This window comes from Ailuropoda melanoleuca, chromosome 9, assembly GCF_002007445.2.
Source record: "Ailuropoda melanoleuca isolate Jingjing chromosome 9, ASM200744v2, whole genome shotgun sequence".
Classification (NCBI taxonomy): Eukaryota; Metazoa; Chordata; class Mammalia; order Carnivora; family Ursidae; genus Ailuropoda; species Ailuropoda melanoleuca.
Window position 1 is genome coordinate 73782965 of NC_048226.1, and position 18807 is coordinate 73801771.

Genomic DNA, 18807 nt, shown 5'->3' on the forward strand with positions numbered 1-18807 from the left:
CCCCTTGCCCTAAAATCCATGCTCCAAGTGGCTCATTCAAAAACCTGTATTTCATTATTCCTCTACTCTGGTTAAAATCCCTCAGTTGTGCTCCCAACACATGAGAGATAAAGCCCAAATTCCTTATTGTGGTTTACAAGGACTTTGAAGATCTTGTCCTCCTCTACTTTTTCCCACACCACCCAAAACCTCACACCTCTCATCACTTATTTCCTGTCATGTATATAACACTTATCAATTACTTGTTCCTTCAAAGCAACACACTCTCATTTCACTGTATATATGCACGCGCTGTCCCCGTTCCTGGATGGCCCACTGTGCAACATATACATATATTAAACCACTGTGTTGTACACCTGAAACTAACATAATGTTATATGTTATTTATATCTCAATGACAAAGAAATAAAAGTAGAACAGACCAATATTTAGAGGACTTTCACTGTACAAGACTGAGTCGAACTTATAATTTACATACAGTAGTACTCTTCTCTCCTAAGTCTATATCTTTAGTGTGTCACAGGGAAACTGATTGTGCACTTCTAGGGAAGAGGCACCCATGGACAGTCATTTTCTTACACTGGGAAACAGAGATGGTGTTTCACAAAAAATAATTTTTCTCCCCACTATTTTAAGAAATTTACAAATGAGGACAACTATGCTTCTGTGGAATCCCACAGGGATTTTGGGAACAACTGTGTAGTCAAGGATAGGTCATCTGAACAGTTAAGGGGCTCATTCTTTCTTAGGAGCTATTTAGCTAGTACAGAGTAGCAATTATTGACCCAAAGTCAACAATTCTAGCTGGCTATTTGATAAAGGCAAACTAAAAGCTGGCCATTCACTAATGTCAAGTATTTTGTCTAATTAGATAAGAAAATTTATTTGAATTGAGGCTCAAATGGAATATATAGGTGGTTCTTTTAAACAGTGGTTCTGGCTAATTTTTAATGTCTTTATTTTAATTAATTATCTATGGCTTTCTCTATTTTGCTAATGAAACTTCACGTTACAAAAGAAAAGTCAACATACAGAAGGGTGAAAGTTGGCCTTGCATTCCGAATATGGTGAAAGGAAACTTGAAGTGTGAGTCATTAGAGAGGATACTCCCCCAAAATAACACCATGGGAATCCTGGACATCTATTTCTTGTGTTTAGCCAGTATAGATGTGGCTTGCATGAAGGATGATGTGTTAGGAGATAAAAACCAAACGTTATTCCAGAGTAAAGTATTTGGCTTAGGGACAGAAATATGGAAGATTAAAAAAAGAAGAAGAAAAGAAAAAAACAAACAAACAAAAAACCCCAAATAAGACAAAACTCCAAAGAAGATGTGATCAAAAAGGCAGCCACAAAGTAAAATCACAATATTTGTCCTTTTAAACCCATTTTTCCTAATTAATGAGGATAAAAACCCCACATTTCTTAGCACGATTTGGTCATTGGCTGTAAAGAATGTCAGCCATTACAATTTTTTCAATTAGCTTCTTTAGGAAAAATGAAACAGATAAGTGCATGTTGAAATTGGTCATGATTCCCTAGTCATCCTCAATGAAAATATAGTTATGCCTTTTCTTTCACTTATAGAAATTTATATAACCAGACAGGCTAAATCATATTTCTTAGTAAATGTAGGACAATCCTGAGTTCTATTATGAAAGAATAGGCTTCAAAATACACCTATGAATCATCACAAGTGATTCTGTAACTTATTTAAAATAGGCAGTCCAAGGTCATGAGTCTGGTTTTTCACTAATTTTGTCTACTTAAGGGACTGCCATACTTCTCATCATTTTTACATTTTTACTGCATTCAGGGAAGCAAGAGTCTCTTTCATTACTGAAGGCAGTGGGAGTTGTATATATGACAAATTGAAGTTTGGCCTTGGCTCTTTTAAACAGTAGAAAGACTCTCAGATATCTGAACTTTAAGGTCTTTCAGACTGACAAGCCGAGGAGATCTCATGCAACAGATTTCCATTCTGGCTCTGAGCTCTCTCCCTGCCACCATATGGAACTAGTTTGTCTTTCTCACAATCACTTGAAGAAAATACAAAATGACCCCCATGGTTTTCTTTCAAAGCCTGGTAGCAATGACTCAATCTGACAGTTTCCCCACACGGCTGTCTCTTGGTTGCTGCTGCTCCAGGGTGGACTCTGCTCTAAACCACCCTCCCTTCTTTACCAGAAGAGCTGGGCACCATTAGCAAAGAGTGCCAGCAGAACATGTCTTTTACAACTGAGTTTAAATCATACAGGTGGCATCTTCTGCTGAAAATAAAGACAATTTTCTCTTGTCAAACCACATATAGAGAAAAGAGTGTTTTAGACTTTTAGTAAGATTAAGCATTTGTTAGGTGCTATAAAGGCAGCATTGGGAAATATACAATAATTAGTTATTGTTGGAAAGAGGGTAAGAGAAAAACTCAGGAGATTCTAAACTGCTCAAAAAATTTGGTGGAAGAGATTAGCTTTGGAGGCTGTGGAGAACATGGACTTTTGAAGAGGGACAAAGAGGATATTTTCAATAAAGGTGTTGTGAAATCCATACCACATTAAGTTTTGAGGTTATCTAACATAAAAAAAAAAAAGAAAGAAAAGTGTTTCCATCAGTCATTCAAATGTTCTGCGAATGTCAACTAAAAAGGAAGGCAATGAACTTATTTGGATACTGAACATTTAAGATAGATTTTAGTCCTTTTATTGTATTATTATTTGAAGTTGAAATTCTTTATGTTTAAAATGCCCTATTTGTTAAGTATGCAGAGTTCTGGTGGAAGCTACTAAGACTGGAAGCCTTGAGATAAAGGAAAGAATATAAATTTATCTTAGCACAAGGGGACCCTTGAGTCCTATATTGGACTTTGCTAATATAGTAAAATTATATCTAGCTAAATAATATTTTCTATTTTTTTTTCAGAATAACATCTTTGATGCAAACATTTTGTTCTCTCTAGTTCAGGATTGTCCGAATGTATTTTGTTCTTTTAAATGAACAGAGCTTTACTGATTTGGTCCCTTTCTCCCTATTTTCACAAGTCCAAAGTGAACCATCCTTCAAGACAAGCCCAAATGTTACACAGGGAGCCTCCTTTCTTCTTTCTCCTCTAACTTGTCATTGCACAGATAAATTGCTTCTCTTGTGGCACATATCAGTTTGCCTATTATTATTTATATATGTGCTTTTCCTTATTATTATTTATACATGTGCTTTTCCTTCCTTACCATATTGTCAACTCCTAATAAGTATTCATATCTCAGTCATCTTTGTAAACTCCATAAAATATACATAACAGGTATTCAATAAATATTTGAGTCAACTATGAACTAAGAGTTAAAATTGTTTAGAATTTAAGTTTTACTCATTTCAAGAGACGGCTTATATGTAGTGCCATTTTAACTCTATAATTACGTTTTATAATTCAAACCCCGTGGACATTTAGTTTCTGATTTGAAATCAGGAAAGTCTACATTATTTTGAACACAGATACCTGAATAATGATCCTTTAGTTCAAATGTTTATTCTTTATAAATTAAAATTCCAGTCTTTTGAGAATCCTATGTTTCTCTTGCCATGTAATAGGGTACTTTATTGGCTGAATACAGCATGTGATCTTTTTTCCCTTTCTTTAGTCATAATTGATACTGGGAAAAATCCTTGAAAAGATCATCCAAGGCAACTCATCCTGTAATTCCCATCCTTCCTCCCCAAAAGTTTCTTCATCACGTTCAATCTTCCTGAATTGGTGTCATTTGTTTTCAGATGGCATTGGATCATTAAGGAATCAGCAGAACTTCTGTATATTAGACTAGCTATTATGCTAAGAAGGAGTGCATTACCTTACTTGCTTTTTAAGCCCCAGATGCCCTGAGGTAGATATGTTATTCATTGTTGAACATGTTTAGTGGACGATGTGCAAGTGTGAAAAATGCTTGAGATATTGATGGTCAAGGGAATCTGTGCTGATTAAGAAAGATAAATTTCCAGTTACAGAAACTCAGTTCAAATAATGAGAAACTTCAGAAAATCCAGTTTTATTTATTCTCTGATTCTGATTGTTTTATGTATTGATTTTCATTAACATGCATAAATTACATGGTAATTTTCCATCTGTTTTGACCATATACATTTTAATGTCTCTCCCTTGATTTAGAAATATTAATATAATGTAGGCCTTTGTAAAATTGAGTTTATCAACCACCCAGGTATCAAGTGGTTGACACTGGAAACATTGCTACCAGCTATCCCTGTTTCAAACTCAAGTAAAATACAGTTTTCAGTGTTTCTCAGTAGCATGTGTGTTCAAAACTAATGAGAAATTCTTCCTCTAAAGAAAACAGAATTCACATACTGTTATTTCTGTGCTTTTGCACAGCACTGAGAGTACACTCTATTCTGTAAATGTCAAAATAATTTTCATGATCTATGACAATGAAACCATACTTTCCAAAGTTTAGAAATACATACTGTACTAATTCTCTAGTTTTAGTTCTAAACGAAGTCTTCCAGTATTCCTCCCCTTTTCTAAAAATACATAAAAAAAATGAGTGCCAAAATGAATTACATGGCACCAAGATCTCTGTAAAAAATACAACAGTTCCTTAAACATATTTCAATTCCCTTGGTGTCACGTGTGGCTGACAGTCAGCTCCAAGTGAGTGGCTCACTGACTGGACACCATTCTTGTGCCTAAAAGACCAGGCCTATGGCCATCTTAGAGAGTTTATGGGTTTGCTATTTTACCAAAAATTAAGTCAGACCTTGTTAAACTTGTGATTGAAATTTGTGATTTTTTAGAATAAGCAAGTTCAAGGGAGGTAGGTTTGTTCTCATTTTAATATCTGTTTAAAGAGCAGCAAGAAACTTTCTTTCCAACATCCCCTAGGGGAAGACAGAGAGAGGGGAAAGGGTGAGTAGAATGTTGAAAACCATTGAGAGGCATTGTCTGAGGTTTTTTTTTTTTTGCAAAAAGGAAATACTTTCTCTTGTTGTACTTGGATAATGTGTTGCTATAAGTTCTGCAAATAAGGCTCTAGTGTGCATAAGCAGATTCTTCTGTTGACCAAAATCATCAGTGTGCTTATTTCTCTTCAAAATTTGTGTAAGACAGCATCCAAGCTCCTTATCATGGAACATGGCCCTCCGTTTTCTATAGCACAGTGAACTCCCACATACAATTTACTTGCTATTGTCTAATAAGGCACTTCCTACTTCCACTTCTGGGTCTTTGTCCACATTGCTCCTCTGGCTAGAATCTCAAGACCCTTCTCCTTCTGCCATCATCCTCCATACTCGCCTCATGACCACCTCGTCATATTTCATAAATCCCCAAGGATTTCCCCTATGAAGCCTTTCCTGGTCCCCTTCAATCTTCTCCAATGTATCCTATCCGTCTTCAACTCCAGCTGAACAGACCACTTTTCTTTACTGTCCACCTAGAGCCTAATTCCAAGTGTTCTTACCCAAAGACTTTGAGTGTGGAGCTGAATCACACAGAAATATAAGCAAAATTTAGTTTTTTTCAGTTATTCTGGGGAGAGGATCCATAGCGCCATCAATTTTTTTAAAAGGTCCACAATTCTTTGATTAAAAAAAAAAAAAGACATGCTAAAACATACCAAAACTGCAATTTTTGTTTTAAGGCAACTATATCATGTTTTCTTCTGTCTTCTATCTAAACTATTAGCACCACAAAACCAGAACGCATGGCTCCTTTCAGAGTCATGAAAGTGTTAGTTCTGCATCAACATCACGTGGGTGTAGTTGGTAGAACTAAGATCTAGATCCTATCCTAAGATCAGCATCTCTGGATATGGAACCCAGAAATCTGCACTTTAAACAAACACCCTAGCTGACTGTATGCACACTGAAGTTTGGAAACAACTGAATAGTATTGGGGAAATATTAGCAACATGATAAATGTTTGATGGCTAGCTGGCTGGACAAACAAACGAATGCAGACCCTGATTTCAAAAAATCATAACAACTTTTAAGAGCGTAGTTTTAGTGAAGTTATGAAGGTTAAAGCAAAACTATATCTAGTTAAGAAATAAAATAATTATGGATATTAGACAACTGCATGTTGAAAATTATTGTATTTGAGTTTTTCAAAAGATTTTATTTATTTATGTATTATTTATTTATTTAAGAGAGCGAGCAAGAGGGCGAGCACGCAGTGGGAGGGGCAGAGGGAAAGGTAGAGACAATCCCAAACAGACTCTGTGCTGAGCACGGATCCTTATGCAGGGTGCCATCTCAGGGCCCTGAGATCCTGACCTGAGCTAAAAACAAGAGTCAGATGCTTCTGACTGAGCCACCTAGGCACCCCTAAAATTGTTGCTTTTTTAACAAGCTAAGGAAATACTGACTTAACATTTCTTATAATCAGCTTATCTTCTAAATTAGGAGATGTCAAAGAGGCATACAACATTCAGATGTAATTCTTCTGCTAAGAACACAAGGTGTACTTTAAGAATAAGGTTATAAATAGGTACAAACTATTCATTGGATCTTTAATCACATCTATTTTTTTTAAAGATTTTTTATTTATTTATTCGACAGAGATAGAGACAGCCAGCCAGAGAGGGAACACAAGCAGGGGGAGTGGGAGAGGAAGAAGCAGGCTCACAGCAGAAGAGCCTGATGTGGGGCTCCATCCCACAACGCCGGGATCACGCCCTGAGCCGAAGGCAGGCGCTTAACCGCTGTGCCACCGAGGCGCCCCTAATCGCGTCTATTATTTTAAAGCAGAGTTCATTAAAATAATTATTTTATAACAATGTGACCTCCAAATTTTTTATAATGGCTTCTGATCTTCATAGTTAGAAAATTCTCTCTACCATTGCTTATAAGGGTATCCAAGGGAAAGGAAGCTGTTTTTCATTGACAGCCTAAAAATGAATAAAGCTAAAATCATTATACAGTTGTTTAGCTGAACTCCTAACTGAGCCACATAAGAAAAAAGTACTTTTGATTCTTTCACTAGAATAAAGCAGATCAGCATCAACACTGGTATTTGTGATGTTAGCACCAAAAGGCATATCTAAGCACTTTGCAAATATTTTAAATATTTGGTTAAATATTTTATTTAATATCAAAGTTGAATGTAATGATGCTACTACTAACATGGGATTTGTAGTTGATGCATTTAATGTTGATACTTATCGGTACTTGTCATAATTATTTAAAATGGTTTTTAAGACGTCTATGGTTGAAATGGGTGAAGTCTCTTGTAAAAGAAATAAATTATCTAGAGAGAAAAACTATTGTATAAATTAGAGGGTAATAAATATTTTATATTGTCATTGTGACAATTTTGAAATTCCTACTCAAAAAGTATAATTAACTAAATCTTGTCATTTTCATTAAGCCCTCATCCAAGGGCTTGGAACTCATCCAAGATGACTTCTATAAAATCAAGGTTTACCGTCACCTAGTGGCAGTTATCAAAATTGTAGGCAGAGAAACTAGCTCTTGTAGCCCACAGACTACTTATCAGTGACAACATAGTATCCTTTTCCAAGATCAGTTGGCCTAGGGAACAAGGTATGTTATCTGTCTATTTTATTAATATTTTATTTCATTTGCTTGGCATCATGTAATATAGAAATTCTTGCATATCATTTGCAGGTAAAGAAAAAGAAACAGAAGAGCTTGGAGTTGAATAGATCAGGGTGATGAATCTCATCCAAACAACAATCAAAAAACTAAAGGACTCAACAAAAATCATAGTCTAAATAAGGCAATATAACTCTCACATTGGAGAAATTATTTGAAAATACAAAAAAAAAAAACTACTTAAAACCTTGAGTTTGCAATCTAGGCTAAAAATTCAAGAGGGTAGAAACTGCCAGGTGATTCCCTATGTATTTTTTTTCTGCCTTGATCAGTCCAGAACTGTTATAAAAAATAACTTTTCTCTTAGTATTTCAACACATCTGCTACTGGTTCTAGCTAGGACCATGTAGCCCAGAGGATCAGAGAAATGAAAAACATTTCACTAAAAAGAGTAAAACAAGTTGTGCAATACCTACAAAAATGCAGGGCTTAAATTTATGTGGGAGACTCGAGAGAATTCTTTTCAATCTACACTAATTTGCTTTGTCCTTGAAATGCATACATAACATGGGAATACTTTAATGATTAAGAAAACAAATAAAAAAATTTGGAATTGGAAAGAGTTCATCCTTACTTTCTCATTTTACTTCTGAGGACCTAAGACTTGGAAAAGTGAAATAACTTGTCCAAGGTCATTCAGAAAATAATTACAGAACAAAGCCTAGGATTCATGGCCCTTGTTGCCCAATACAAGGTTTTACCCATTACATCAAACTCTTTCCCAATAACGATGTTGGCCAAAAGTAAATTTTGTGTAAAAAGATATTTAATGGCTAAATTATTTTCAAGTTTTTTTTTTTAATTTTGGTTCAAACATTCCATTCATGTCTTCATGTGGAATCTCTTCCAGAACAAAGCTTTAACATAGCCATAGTCAGTTTTACCCTGAAAATATCATTCATCCCGAACAAAAAATATGGAGATAATAAAATATGAAGAATATTCCTAAACTGTGCATCAATATTGTAGTAAGATGATAATGATAAGATGTACATTATAAATAGTTAAACATTATCATTCACACTTTACAAACAGAGATTTTTTGTTGCTTCAAAGAGGGACTACCTTTAAGCTTGTCATTATACTACCTGTGATAAAGAATTTGCTAATCTAGTTGATACCATAAAAAAATAAAGGAATTAACTTTAGGGAACAAAGTATAACCAAGAATAGAAAAAAATTAACATGCAAAAAGGAAAAAAATAAAAAAATTAACATGCAAAATTCCCTATCTAATAAAACATGTTCAGTCAATAAACTATGCCTTTCCAATGAGGCTGAAAATTTTTAAATTTATTTTTATTTTTATTTTTATACTTTAAAGTAGTACAACTAAATTTTCTCAAATCGGTAAAATCTATTTGTTTAGCTATAATAATACAATAAACTTTTTTAAAACTATGATCTACAAACGTCTGAGGTGCTAGCAAGGAAAGGGACAAAGAGATATTATAGTAGGTCCCCACAACCACCTCAACCAAAATAGATAAGCTTTATAGGTTTTATACATTATGATATTTTGTAGAATTTTCTTTACAAGAATACATATTCCATTGCAAAAACAAAAACAAAACCTTAAGTGAATGAAACTTAGCCCAACCAATAATGGGACAAATTGACCCTTTGTGCCTTTAGATGTGATAAAATGGCAAGTACAATACCATTTATACAGTGTTCTTGTCAAAAAGATTTAATTTGAATCTCATCAGGAAGGAATAATAAGATCGAGAAAGGGACATTTTTGAGGAAAATTGACCTGGATTGTTTAAAAATATTTATGATAGGTATGTGGTAGACTATTCTAGGTAAAAGGTGACTAAAGAGATGACAGATTAAATGAGTGAAACTGAAGCCAAATTAAAAAACAGACAAAAATACCAATCAGTAAAACACTTCTGGGACAATGGGGTATAGATTTCGATACAGAAATATAATTAAAAAGTTTTATTGAAACCAGTAAAAAATTTCTTGGGTGTGATGAAAATTGAATTAAAAATATGTAAATATTTTTCATAGTTGCATGGTATTTAAATTTGTCCAATACAAAGTATGCTTACATACTCTTTCTGATTGGATCCTTATAACTAAATGGTGAGGATGATAGAAGACAGAGCATTATTCCCACTTAAAGATGAGAAAACTGAGGTATAAAAGTAATAGGTGAATTACCCAAGGTATAGCTAGGTTGTGCTACTGTCAACTTGGTAAATCTGGAACTATGTTGCCCAGAATTTCCTTCCTTGTATGGTTCCAAGTTAGAGTTGGTCAAAAGAGGACTTTGTGTGAGATCTGGAAGGTGGAAGTGAAGCAGTGGCCTGACTCAGACCATCAGTATACATGGCAAAGATGCCTGGCAGTTCCCAGCTTGTCCTTTTCCACTCTGCATCCAGCTTGCCTTCCCATGCTGTCAATGGCTCCAGACTCACCACCGGATGCTTGATTGGTAACATAGCTACACTGAAGTAACATCTTTCCTTAGGTCCCCCACTTTGTGGTCATCCTCTGGTGGCTGGACATGCTTGGTTTCTTGGATTTCCCTGGAAGCTCCAACTGGTCTACTGCCATGCTGGGCTTCAAGCATTTATGTTACTGAACTTTTTTTTTTTCCTCCTTCACCTTCCAGATCTTTACTTCCTCAGCTCATCTCACAGTTGTGTCAAGTGTAATCTGTATAACAAATCTCTTATTTCCGTAATGCTGATCTTGGCTCTGTTTTTCTGAACACTGATACAACCAACTTGGTTTTATGGATATTGAAGACACACTTTACTATTTAATAGCTTCCACATCTTCAGATTCCTATTCCAAAGCACTTCCAGTAGATCATAGCATCTCCCCAAACCCACAATTAATCTGTTATTTTTAAAGCATTTGTTGAAGTGGTGGTGCTTGTATATTTGCTTTTTAACTCTGAGTATTGGGACCAGCAAAGTTTCATTGAGAAGTAAAAGGTCACTGTAAACCCCAAACTGATGTTCCCAGGAGACTGATATTTCCTCTTCCTGAAGTATTTATTAGAGAAATCAAAATTTAATCATTTATCAAAGAAACAAAGGGGCATAAAATTAAAAGGAGTGTATACATAAAGGTAATCCTATTCTAGAAAATAATTTCTGAGCTATAAGGAACTTTACAAATAACTTATAGGACAGAAAATTGAGAACAAGAGAGATAAGATAATGCCCACAGACATTCAAATTATTAAAGACAGAAATAGGATCAGAAGAAACAAATTATCTGTTAGAATATGTGCTTTGAGTCTATTTAATTCTAGAAAGTAACTTCTGGATTTCCCCTTATTGAGGGATGGTCATATGACGGGGAATTATGAGATCAAAGCTCAAATAACTTCTACTCATTTTAGTACCCGTGACCTTGTACCATGCCTGTTTTCTCATGTGAAAGCAAGGTATCTGGTGCATACATGTGCGCACTGAATATTAGCTATTAACTATTACTTAATATTTTGGCTAACTTTGGTATATATCTTGAGTTTTGATAAAAATGGTTCATATACTTGAGAAGCTTAGAAATAGTAGAAAAGGGCAAAACACAGTTATTTAATAAATACTTATTAATGACTTCTAATAGAATGTGAATACTGGATAGTTATCCACAGACTGTTATGGATCTAGAGGAGCACAAAACATCCAAACTGGACTGAGAGTGAGGGTGATGCATTTCTCTGGGAAATCAGTGTAGGGAGATTTATAGGGGAGGGCTCTCAGGATCAATCCCCACAGCAGAGTGAAGAAATCAGTACTGAACAGAGAGAGGATGGGTTCACACACAGTTACAGCAAAGAGCTCAGGTAATCCCAAGTGGAATTCTAGACCTGGGTTGGCCCTTCAGAACTGTCCCAAATTGGGGCAAAGTGCCCTTTATACACTCCTTTAGTGACTCATTGGATGCAATCTGTCTGCAGGAAGGAAGGATGGCCTTGGGTGATGTAACTTTCTTCAGCCACAGGAAATGCTCAGGCAGGAGACCCTGGCTACAAGCTGTAAACCAGCAACATTCCCAGAAGGTGAGAGAAGGAGGGCTATTGTTCTGAAGGGAGACTACGGGTGAGTTCACATATCACAACACAAACCGTAATAGGTATTGGGGAAAACTTCTGGAATAAAGGAGAGTATTAAAGATTAAGAAGATGTATCCAAAAAAGAAAAAAAAAAAAAGATGTACCCAAAGTTGAGTTTATATGTGGGAATACAGATGTAACATAAACAAAGATACAGAAGGTTTAGAGAAATTGCAAGTAGTTTCTAGAACATAATGAGGGGGTATCTGGTTAGGCGAGGTTGTGGGAGAGTATATTAGTGATAGCTGAACGAGTAGGTAGGGCCAGGTCATAAATACTTTTAAGTGACAGACTCTAATCTATAGATTTTTTTTTTTAAGAGAGAGCACGTGATTCAGGGAGGAGGGCTAGAGGGAGAGGGAGAGAGAGAATCTTAAGCAGTCTCCATACCCACGCAGGGCTCAATCTCAACCCTGAGATCATGACCTGAGCCAAAATCAAGAGTTGGATGCTTAACTTACTGAGCCATGGAGGCACCCCAACCTACAGATATTTGAACATTATTGAAATATATGAATGAGGGCGGAGACCAAAGTCAGATTATCTTTTAGAAAAACCATCCCAACAACAGTGTGGATGATATATTTGAGATCATCAAGATTGGAGGCAGGAAAGCTGTACAATAGTTTGGGTGTTAGATGATGAGGACCTGAATAATACTACCTCTCTAGAGGAAGTATTTAATAATTTCACTTAATTGTGTGTTATTTTACATGATGTGTTTATCATGACACTCTCACATTATTTTTTTTCTTATTTATATTCTCCTGGGTTCCATAGATTTTATTTTCTATCTGAGAAAATCATTTGGGGTTTCCTTAGAGGATAAAAGGAAAATATGTGTATTCTATGTACATTTGTAAGCTTATCTATCCATTCAACAACACTTACTTTTATCAGTACATGTCCAGAGCATGAGAAAAATTTTTTTAAAATTAGATTTATACATTATGACCACAGCTATTATAAGGATTTCCAAAATAAAATTTCTGTTAAGACAGAATACTTTCATAAAAAAAAAAAAACTCTCAAGAAACCATCTGAATCTAATTTGGAAGAGGAAAAAATCTAGAAAATTTAAAAATACAAAACAAAAACCTAAAACCTAACATGAATTTCATAGCTCTGTTTTTAGTTTAAATTTACTTGAGTTTGAGCAGGTGAGTTGACCAAAGCCTCAGTTTCTTTATATTTAAAATGTGTCTAGTAATACCTACCTCAAAAATTCATTGTGAAGACTGAATGACTAAAGTGTTAAAAACCATCTCATAAATTATAAAACACTATACAAATGTTAGTACTAATGCTTTTAATGAATTATCACAATAAGACATTCCTTCCTAACTCAGAAGGAAGACAAAAAGTGGGGTTGAAAAGCGGCTCTAACTCAGGCCACGCTTGGTGTTCCTGGCTTGAGTGAGTGATGATACAGGTGGAGAGGGAAGTCACAAGAGTATACTCCCTTTTCAAGCTTCTGTTTGATTTTCTTTGAAAGAGTAAATAAGACCATTTTACAGTGTGCTTATTTTCAGTAAGCTCTCACCAGAACAGGAGCTATGTTTTAATGAGTTCTAATTTCCCATTTGATGCCAACATGAATCTTATACTTAACTGCATGAGAAGGTGATGATTACAGACTTATTTTCTGCTGGGTCCTGGCGGAGAAAGGGCCAGAGCGACTATCTTTATTACAGTAGCATTACACAACTACAAACTAGGTAGGAGTCAAACATCCCATATTTAAGTCTTTCTCTTTCTTTGGGAACAATGTTGCATATTTCTGGACCTCAGCTTTCTTTTCTTGACAACCCAGAGAATTGGAATTAAAGTATTAAGTGCCTTCTGGATTTATAATATGGAGTCTCAAGGTTCAAAATTCTCTCAAAAAAGAAAAATGGGGATCCCAGAGTGTGAGGCTCACTCTTATCCGGGAAGACTTGCGTTTCAATCATAGATCTGCATCAGATGGGAGACGGTCAGAATCATACAGGGAAGGGATGGGAAATGCTCATGGGAAATGCTCAATGTGGGCAATGGGGCATTCTAAGAGGAAGTAAGTGCTCCTTCCTCATGCACATGCCAGACTGACAGTCACAAAATGCACCCTGAAGCCTTCTTTGGATTCTGACAATCTTCCTAAACCTGTCCATGCACTCTTTGTCTTAATACCACCCCTGCCTCACAAACCCATGCGCGTGTGTGCACATGTGCACGCGCGCACACACCCAGACACAGACACGCAGAGACACACACACCTATCCACCTACTAAGAACTGAGAGACATTTTGGAAAAGAACCAAAGCAAATTTTTCAGGAGCCTAGAAAAAGACTAGACTAATTATTTGCTAGTCCTATTGTCAGGCTGTCTGACATTAGCCAAGTTTCATATAGTTTCAAGTTTCAGGTCAAAACATTTACATAAGAGTACCCCTGATGTTTTACAGTGGTTTCTCTTGTTATAAAACTCCCCAAATATTGACCTCCTTGGAAACATTTCTTCTTACACTCCATTGCATTTTATAAATGTCTCTTCTTTGGTTACTTGAGTTGCCATTATGTACACCCTCACCACCCTCCCATGAGACAATGAAAACTCTTCAGATCCATTTCTCATCCCTCTGTTTGGTGACATCATCACTGTCTATTAAGAAAATGATTCTTATGTCTCCAAGGATCCAATCCCATGCATAATCCATTAAAATGAGATGTGTTCATGAAAAAGCTGTAGATTCAAACTCTGCAAGAATAGTATGTCTCAAAAAGATATAAGCAGCAGAAACGGTTGGGCTACAAAATGACCACACAGGTTGGAAAAACAGCAGAAGGCTTTGGTTGCAGTCACTGCATTTTGCTTGAAGCTATGTACCAATGCTTTAATGCACGTAATCATGTTTGCAAGACTGATGTAGAGTAGTCACAATATGGAGAGTTAGAAATCATTGCAACATTAATTTACTGATTATGAAACTCAGTCACACACAATTATTAAGGACCTGCTCTGTGCCAAGTATTGCATTAATGGGTAGTGATATAAAAGTAATGGAAATATATTCCCTGTTCTCAAGGAACGCCAGCCAGCTCTTTAGTGACCTAGTTAGTTACAAAGCTGGACTGTGAGGTCTGGGAGACTAGAGATCTCATCATCTACTGCAAAATTAGCAGTGCCTAGTAGCGTTCCTGGAACACAGGAGTAATACAATAAGGGTTTGGAGAATGAATTTACCATACCACATTACTTCCTTAGCCATTTTTTAATTTTTTTATCCTAGGGTACAAGCTGCTCATTGAAAAAAAAGAATCAGAGATGTTAATAGGAAAGTGTATAGTTTGTCCGTTTGTACATCTACAATGATGTTGTGTATACTGATGCCATTATTTGAATTTATTTTTACCTTCACATTATTTACCAAAAAATTCTAAATTATGCCCCACCTTATCTTTTATGTAAGTCATACAAAAACATAACATTTTACCTCTCCTTTGTCATTTTTTAAATAATGTGAAAAATAATAATTTAAGAAAGGTAAATAAAGTGTAAGTAGAAAATCTTTTGATAGAGAGGGGTACTTATTTCAAGCCACTGAGTTTGAGTCAATTCTCTGTCATCAATTTTGTACGTATGAATTCATGGCACGGATCTCATCACAGTAACAAGAACTACAACAACAATAATATTGTGCTGGACTCAATTCCTCATCCCCTAGCATCTGAGCCAACATCAAAACAACCCGTCTGTGAAAACTGAAATTTAACACTTTTAAGAAGTCTTTACCGAGTTTTTTGTATCAGTACCATAGGCCTAGACAACCTAATTTTCATTTGGAAGCATAACTTGCTTCATTTCTGTCTTCGCACTTTTCCACTGTAACTCGTAGGTGGCAAGGCCCGAGGCAGCTGAGCCCCACGTGGAAGGAGGACTCACCTATAGTTCTGCTTCTCGTTTCCTATGTGGAATCTGTCATATTGTGAATAGGCTCGGTTTCCTTCCCAGTCCATTAACTCGATTCTTAGTGTGTACTGCCTCTGACTGGTTATGGCAAAAATAAACTCGTTCCCCAGCCAATATTCGCCAGAGGGATTTCCAAAACCCTAAAAAAGGAGATAGAGATATGGTTGTTATTTCAGAGAAAACCTCTTATCAGGTTCAGTATTAACTACGTTCTAAACACTAATAAAAACTTATTTAACAGTAAAGATCATTTTTCACATTTTTACACATTTTTTTCCAATTATTGGCTCAATACTTTTCTGCTATGCCCGTCCATTGGCCCTTGTGTTGAATTCTTATTACAGTAAAAGGTTGATAATCAAATATGTGTAGGTAAGAGGATTTCGGATTAAATAATTCTGGTTAATAGGTTCGACCAGTAAACACTTCTCAGTCACAGCTTGCTTTTGAAAATGTTTCTAAAATACTAGTTAATGGAATATTTTGAACACAATTTAAACATTTTCAATGAATGTTATCAGGGTATTATCAGAGAAGTTATTTAACTATTGTTTCTGTTGTTGTTGCTATTACTACTATTATTTAGGAGTCAAGTTATGCTTAGATAATAACTTAAACATGTTACTAGACCCTTGACTTTTCTAACTTCAATATTTTCATTTTTAAATATTAATAAGTAAACCTGTAAATCCAGGACTAGAGTCATTTAAATGCTTTACTGGCATGGATTTGTGTTTTGAGGCAGAAGGTTGACACGTAAGAGCTAGTGAGTGAACCTCGCTGGCTGCTCTGCACCTGAATCTTAACATGGCTCTTGCTCTCTGCAGGGGAATCCCAATCATGGTTGTTAAGTGTTCAAAAACTGTTTCTTTGTGGGGGAAAAAAAGTGGTCCCCAAAGGAAAGCCAGCTCTTAATGTCGGTTATGTTAGTAATAGGAAAATAAGGAACCCTAAGAAAGTTCTGGCATTCTAGATTTGGGTATTCAGTTTCTGAGTCCCCAAAAGTATTCTTTGGTAATGCTTGAAGTTGAATATAATTCTTGAACTACACGTTTGTCTTACTGACCAAACTGTGAGCTCCTTGAGGACAGAAGCTGTGCTGTATTTGTGATTAGCGGGATGCTGGTATACACTGGGTACTCCATTATGCTTCACTGACGTTGGAAGGAAGGAAGGAAAGGAGGGAGGGAGGGAGGAAGGAAAGGAGGGAGGAAAATACTAGGGCACTTTATAATGACATTCAGAGAAGTAATCTTAAAACATAATTCTTGTCGTAAGTAATTTGGCTGAGTCTCGGGGAGATGTTTTTTTAAAGTGCCCACTGAATCATAATCACTGGAGCTCTGGCTGGAAAAAAAAATCCCGGCTCCACACTGAATCAAAATATTTGAGAACCGGCCCCATCACATCCAAACAAGCTCCCCATTTGTCCCTGCGTATGTTAATATTTGGAAGGCACACCTCCAGTGTCTCAGGAGATACTCTGAGGTTTCAGAAGGAAGCTGATTGTTAATTGAGGCATTCCTTTACAAAGGTTTTACTTTATCCATATTAAGAAGTATGAGGGTGGTACCAAGATAACCACAGCAATCCTCTGTTTCTCAACACAAATGATAGAATTTGGAAACTGTGTGTTTTTTTAAATTTAATGTATATCAACTTTATAGAATTATAACTACAGTAGAAGTATTTTTTTTAAAGATTTTATTTATTTTACTTTAGAGAGAGAGAGAGAACAAGGGGTGGGGCAGAGGGCAAGGGAGAGAGTCTCAAGCAAATTTCACGCTCTGCATGGAGCCCAATGAAGGGCTCTATCCCAGGACCCCGAGATCATGACCTAAGTCAAAACCAAGAGTCAGACACTCAACCGACGGAGCCACTCAGAAGCCCTTACAGAAGTATTCTTAACCGCCTTCCCCTTTCACAAACCTAACACGTGAATCAGTGTTCTCCATTGATATTCTTTAAAATATATTGATGCCCAGAGTATACTAAATGCATTAAATACATTTGTACTACTGTCTCTGCCAACTGAGTTACTTACTAAATGTCCAACGTGTTGGGTCCCCAAACCGTTTACACCAGTTCTGTTATTGTAATGATAAGACTCACAGTTTTATGTAAATAAGTTAAATATTAGTGGGAAAGAGAGCCATTTGTTTTGTTCTGTTTTATTTTTGATACAACTTAATTCAAACATTAGGTTTGCTCAATAAAAGCAAATCACTAAAAAAAATGCTTTTGAATTATGTTTGTTGCAGCATCTCTAAAAGACTGGGAAAATAATAAAACATTAGAGGATTTTAACTTACAATGCTTTGCGTGTGTCTTACTTGCTCTAGTTTAAAAAAAAAAACGGAAGGTAGAAATTTGATGCATTTAATTATGGGAAAGTTCTAAGAAAGAACCACTGACCCAGAATTTCAGGTTTTGGCCTAACACTTTAAAAAATGGGTAAGTAAAGATATAATTGTATACTTAAAGTTAAAATGAAATGCATAAGTGTATGTAAGCACACTTTTAAAGTTATTCTCCAATTTAACTTAGTTTTTAACTAACTCAAACCCTTCATTCAGATTGCACTGGGTATATGCTCCCCTGAAGACCGTCTCCCTATAGCTCAANGATTTTATTTATTTTACTTTAGAGAGAGAGAGAGAACAAGGGGTGGGGCAGAGGGCAAGGGAGAGAATCTCAAGCAAATTTCACGCTCTGCATGGAGCCCAATGAAGGGCTCTATCCCAGGACCCCGAGATCATGACCTAAGTCAAAACCAAGAGTCAGACACTCAACCGACGGAGCCACTCAGAAGCCCTTACAGAAGTATTCTTAACCGCCTTCCCCTTTCACAAAACTAACACGTGAATCAGTGTTCTCCATTGATATTCTTTAAAATATATTGATGCCCAGAGTATACTAAATGCATTAAATACATTTGTACTACTGTCTCTGCCAACTGAGTTACTTACTAAATGTCCAACGTGTTGGGTCCCCAAACCGTTTACACCAGTTCTGTTATTGTAATGATAAGACTCACAGTTTTATGTAAATAAGTTAAATATTAGTGGGAAAGAGAGCCATTTGTTTTGTTCTGTTTTATTTTTGATACAACTTAATTCAAACATTAGGTTTGCTCAATAAAAGCAAATCACTAAAAAAA

The 18807-nt window shown here is 35.9% G+C and overlaps 1 protein-coding gene across 2 annotated transcripts in view; it reads right to left on the bottom strand.

Moving 5' to 3' along the window:
- ANGPT1 (angiopoietin 1) overlaps nt 1–18807 on the bottom strand; it is a 252802-nt gene that overhangs the window by 17968 nt on the left and 216027 nt on the right. For both annotated transcript variants that reach the window (XM_034668475.1, XM_034668476.1), the window contains exon 7: nt 15621–15787. In XM_034668475.1, the coding sequence (XP_034524366.1) occupies nt 15621–15787 (167 nt within the window). The remainder of the gene's footprint in view (nt 1–15620; nt 15788–18807) is intronic.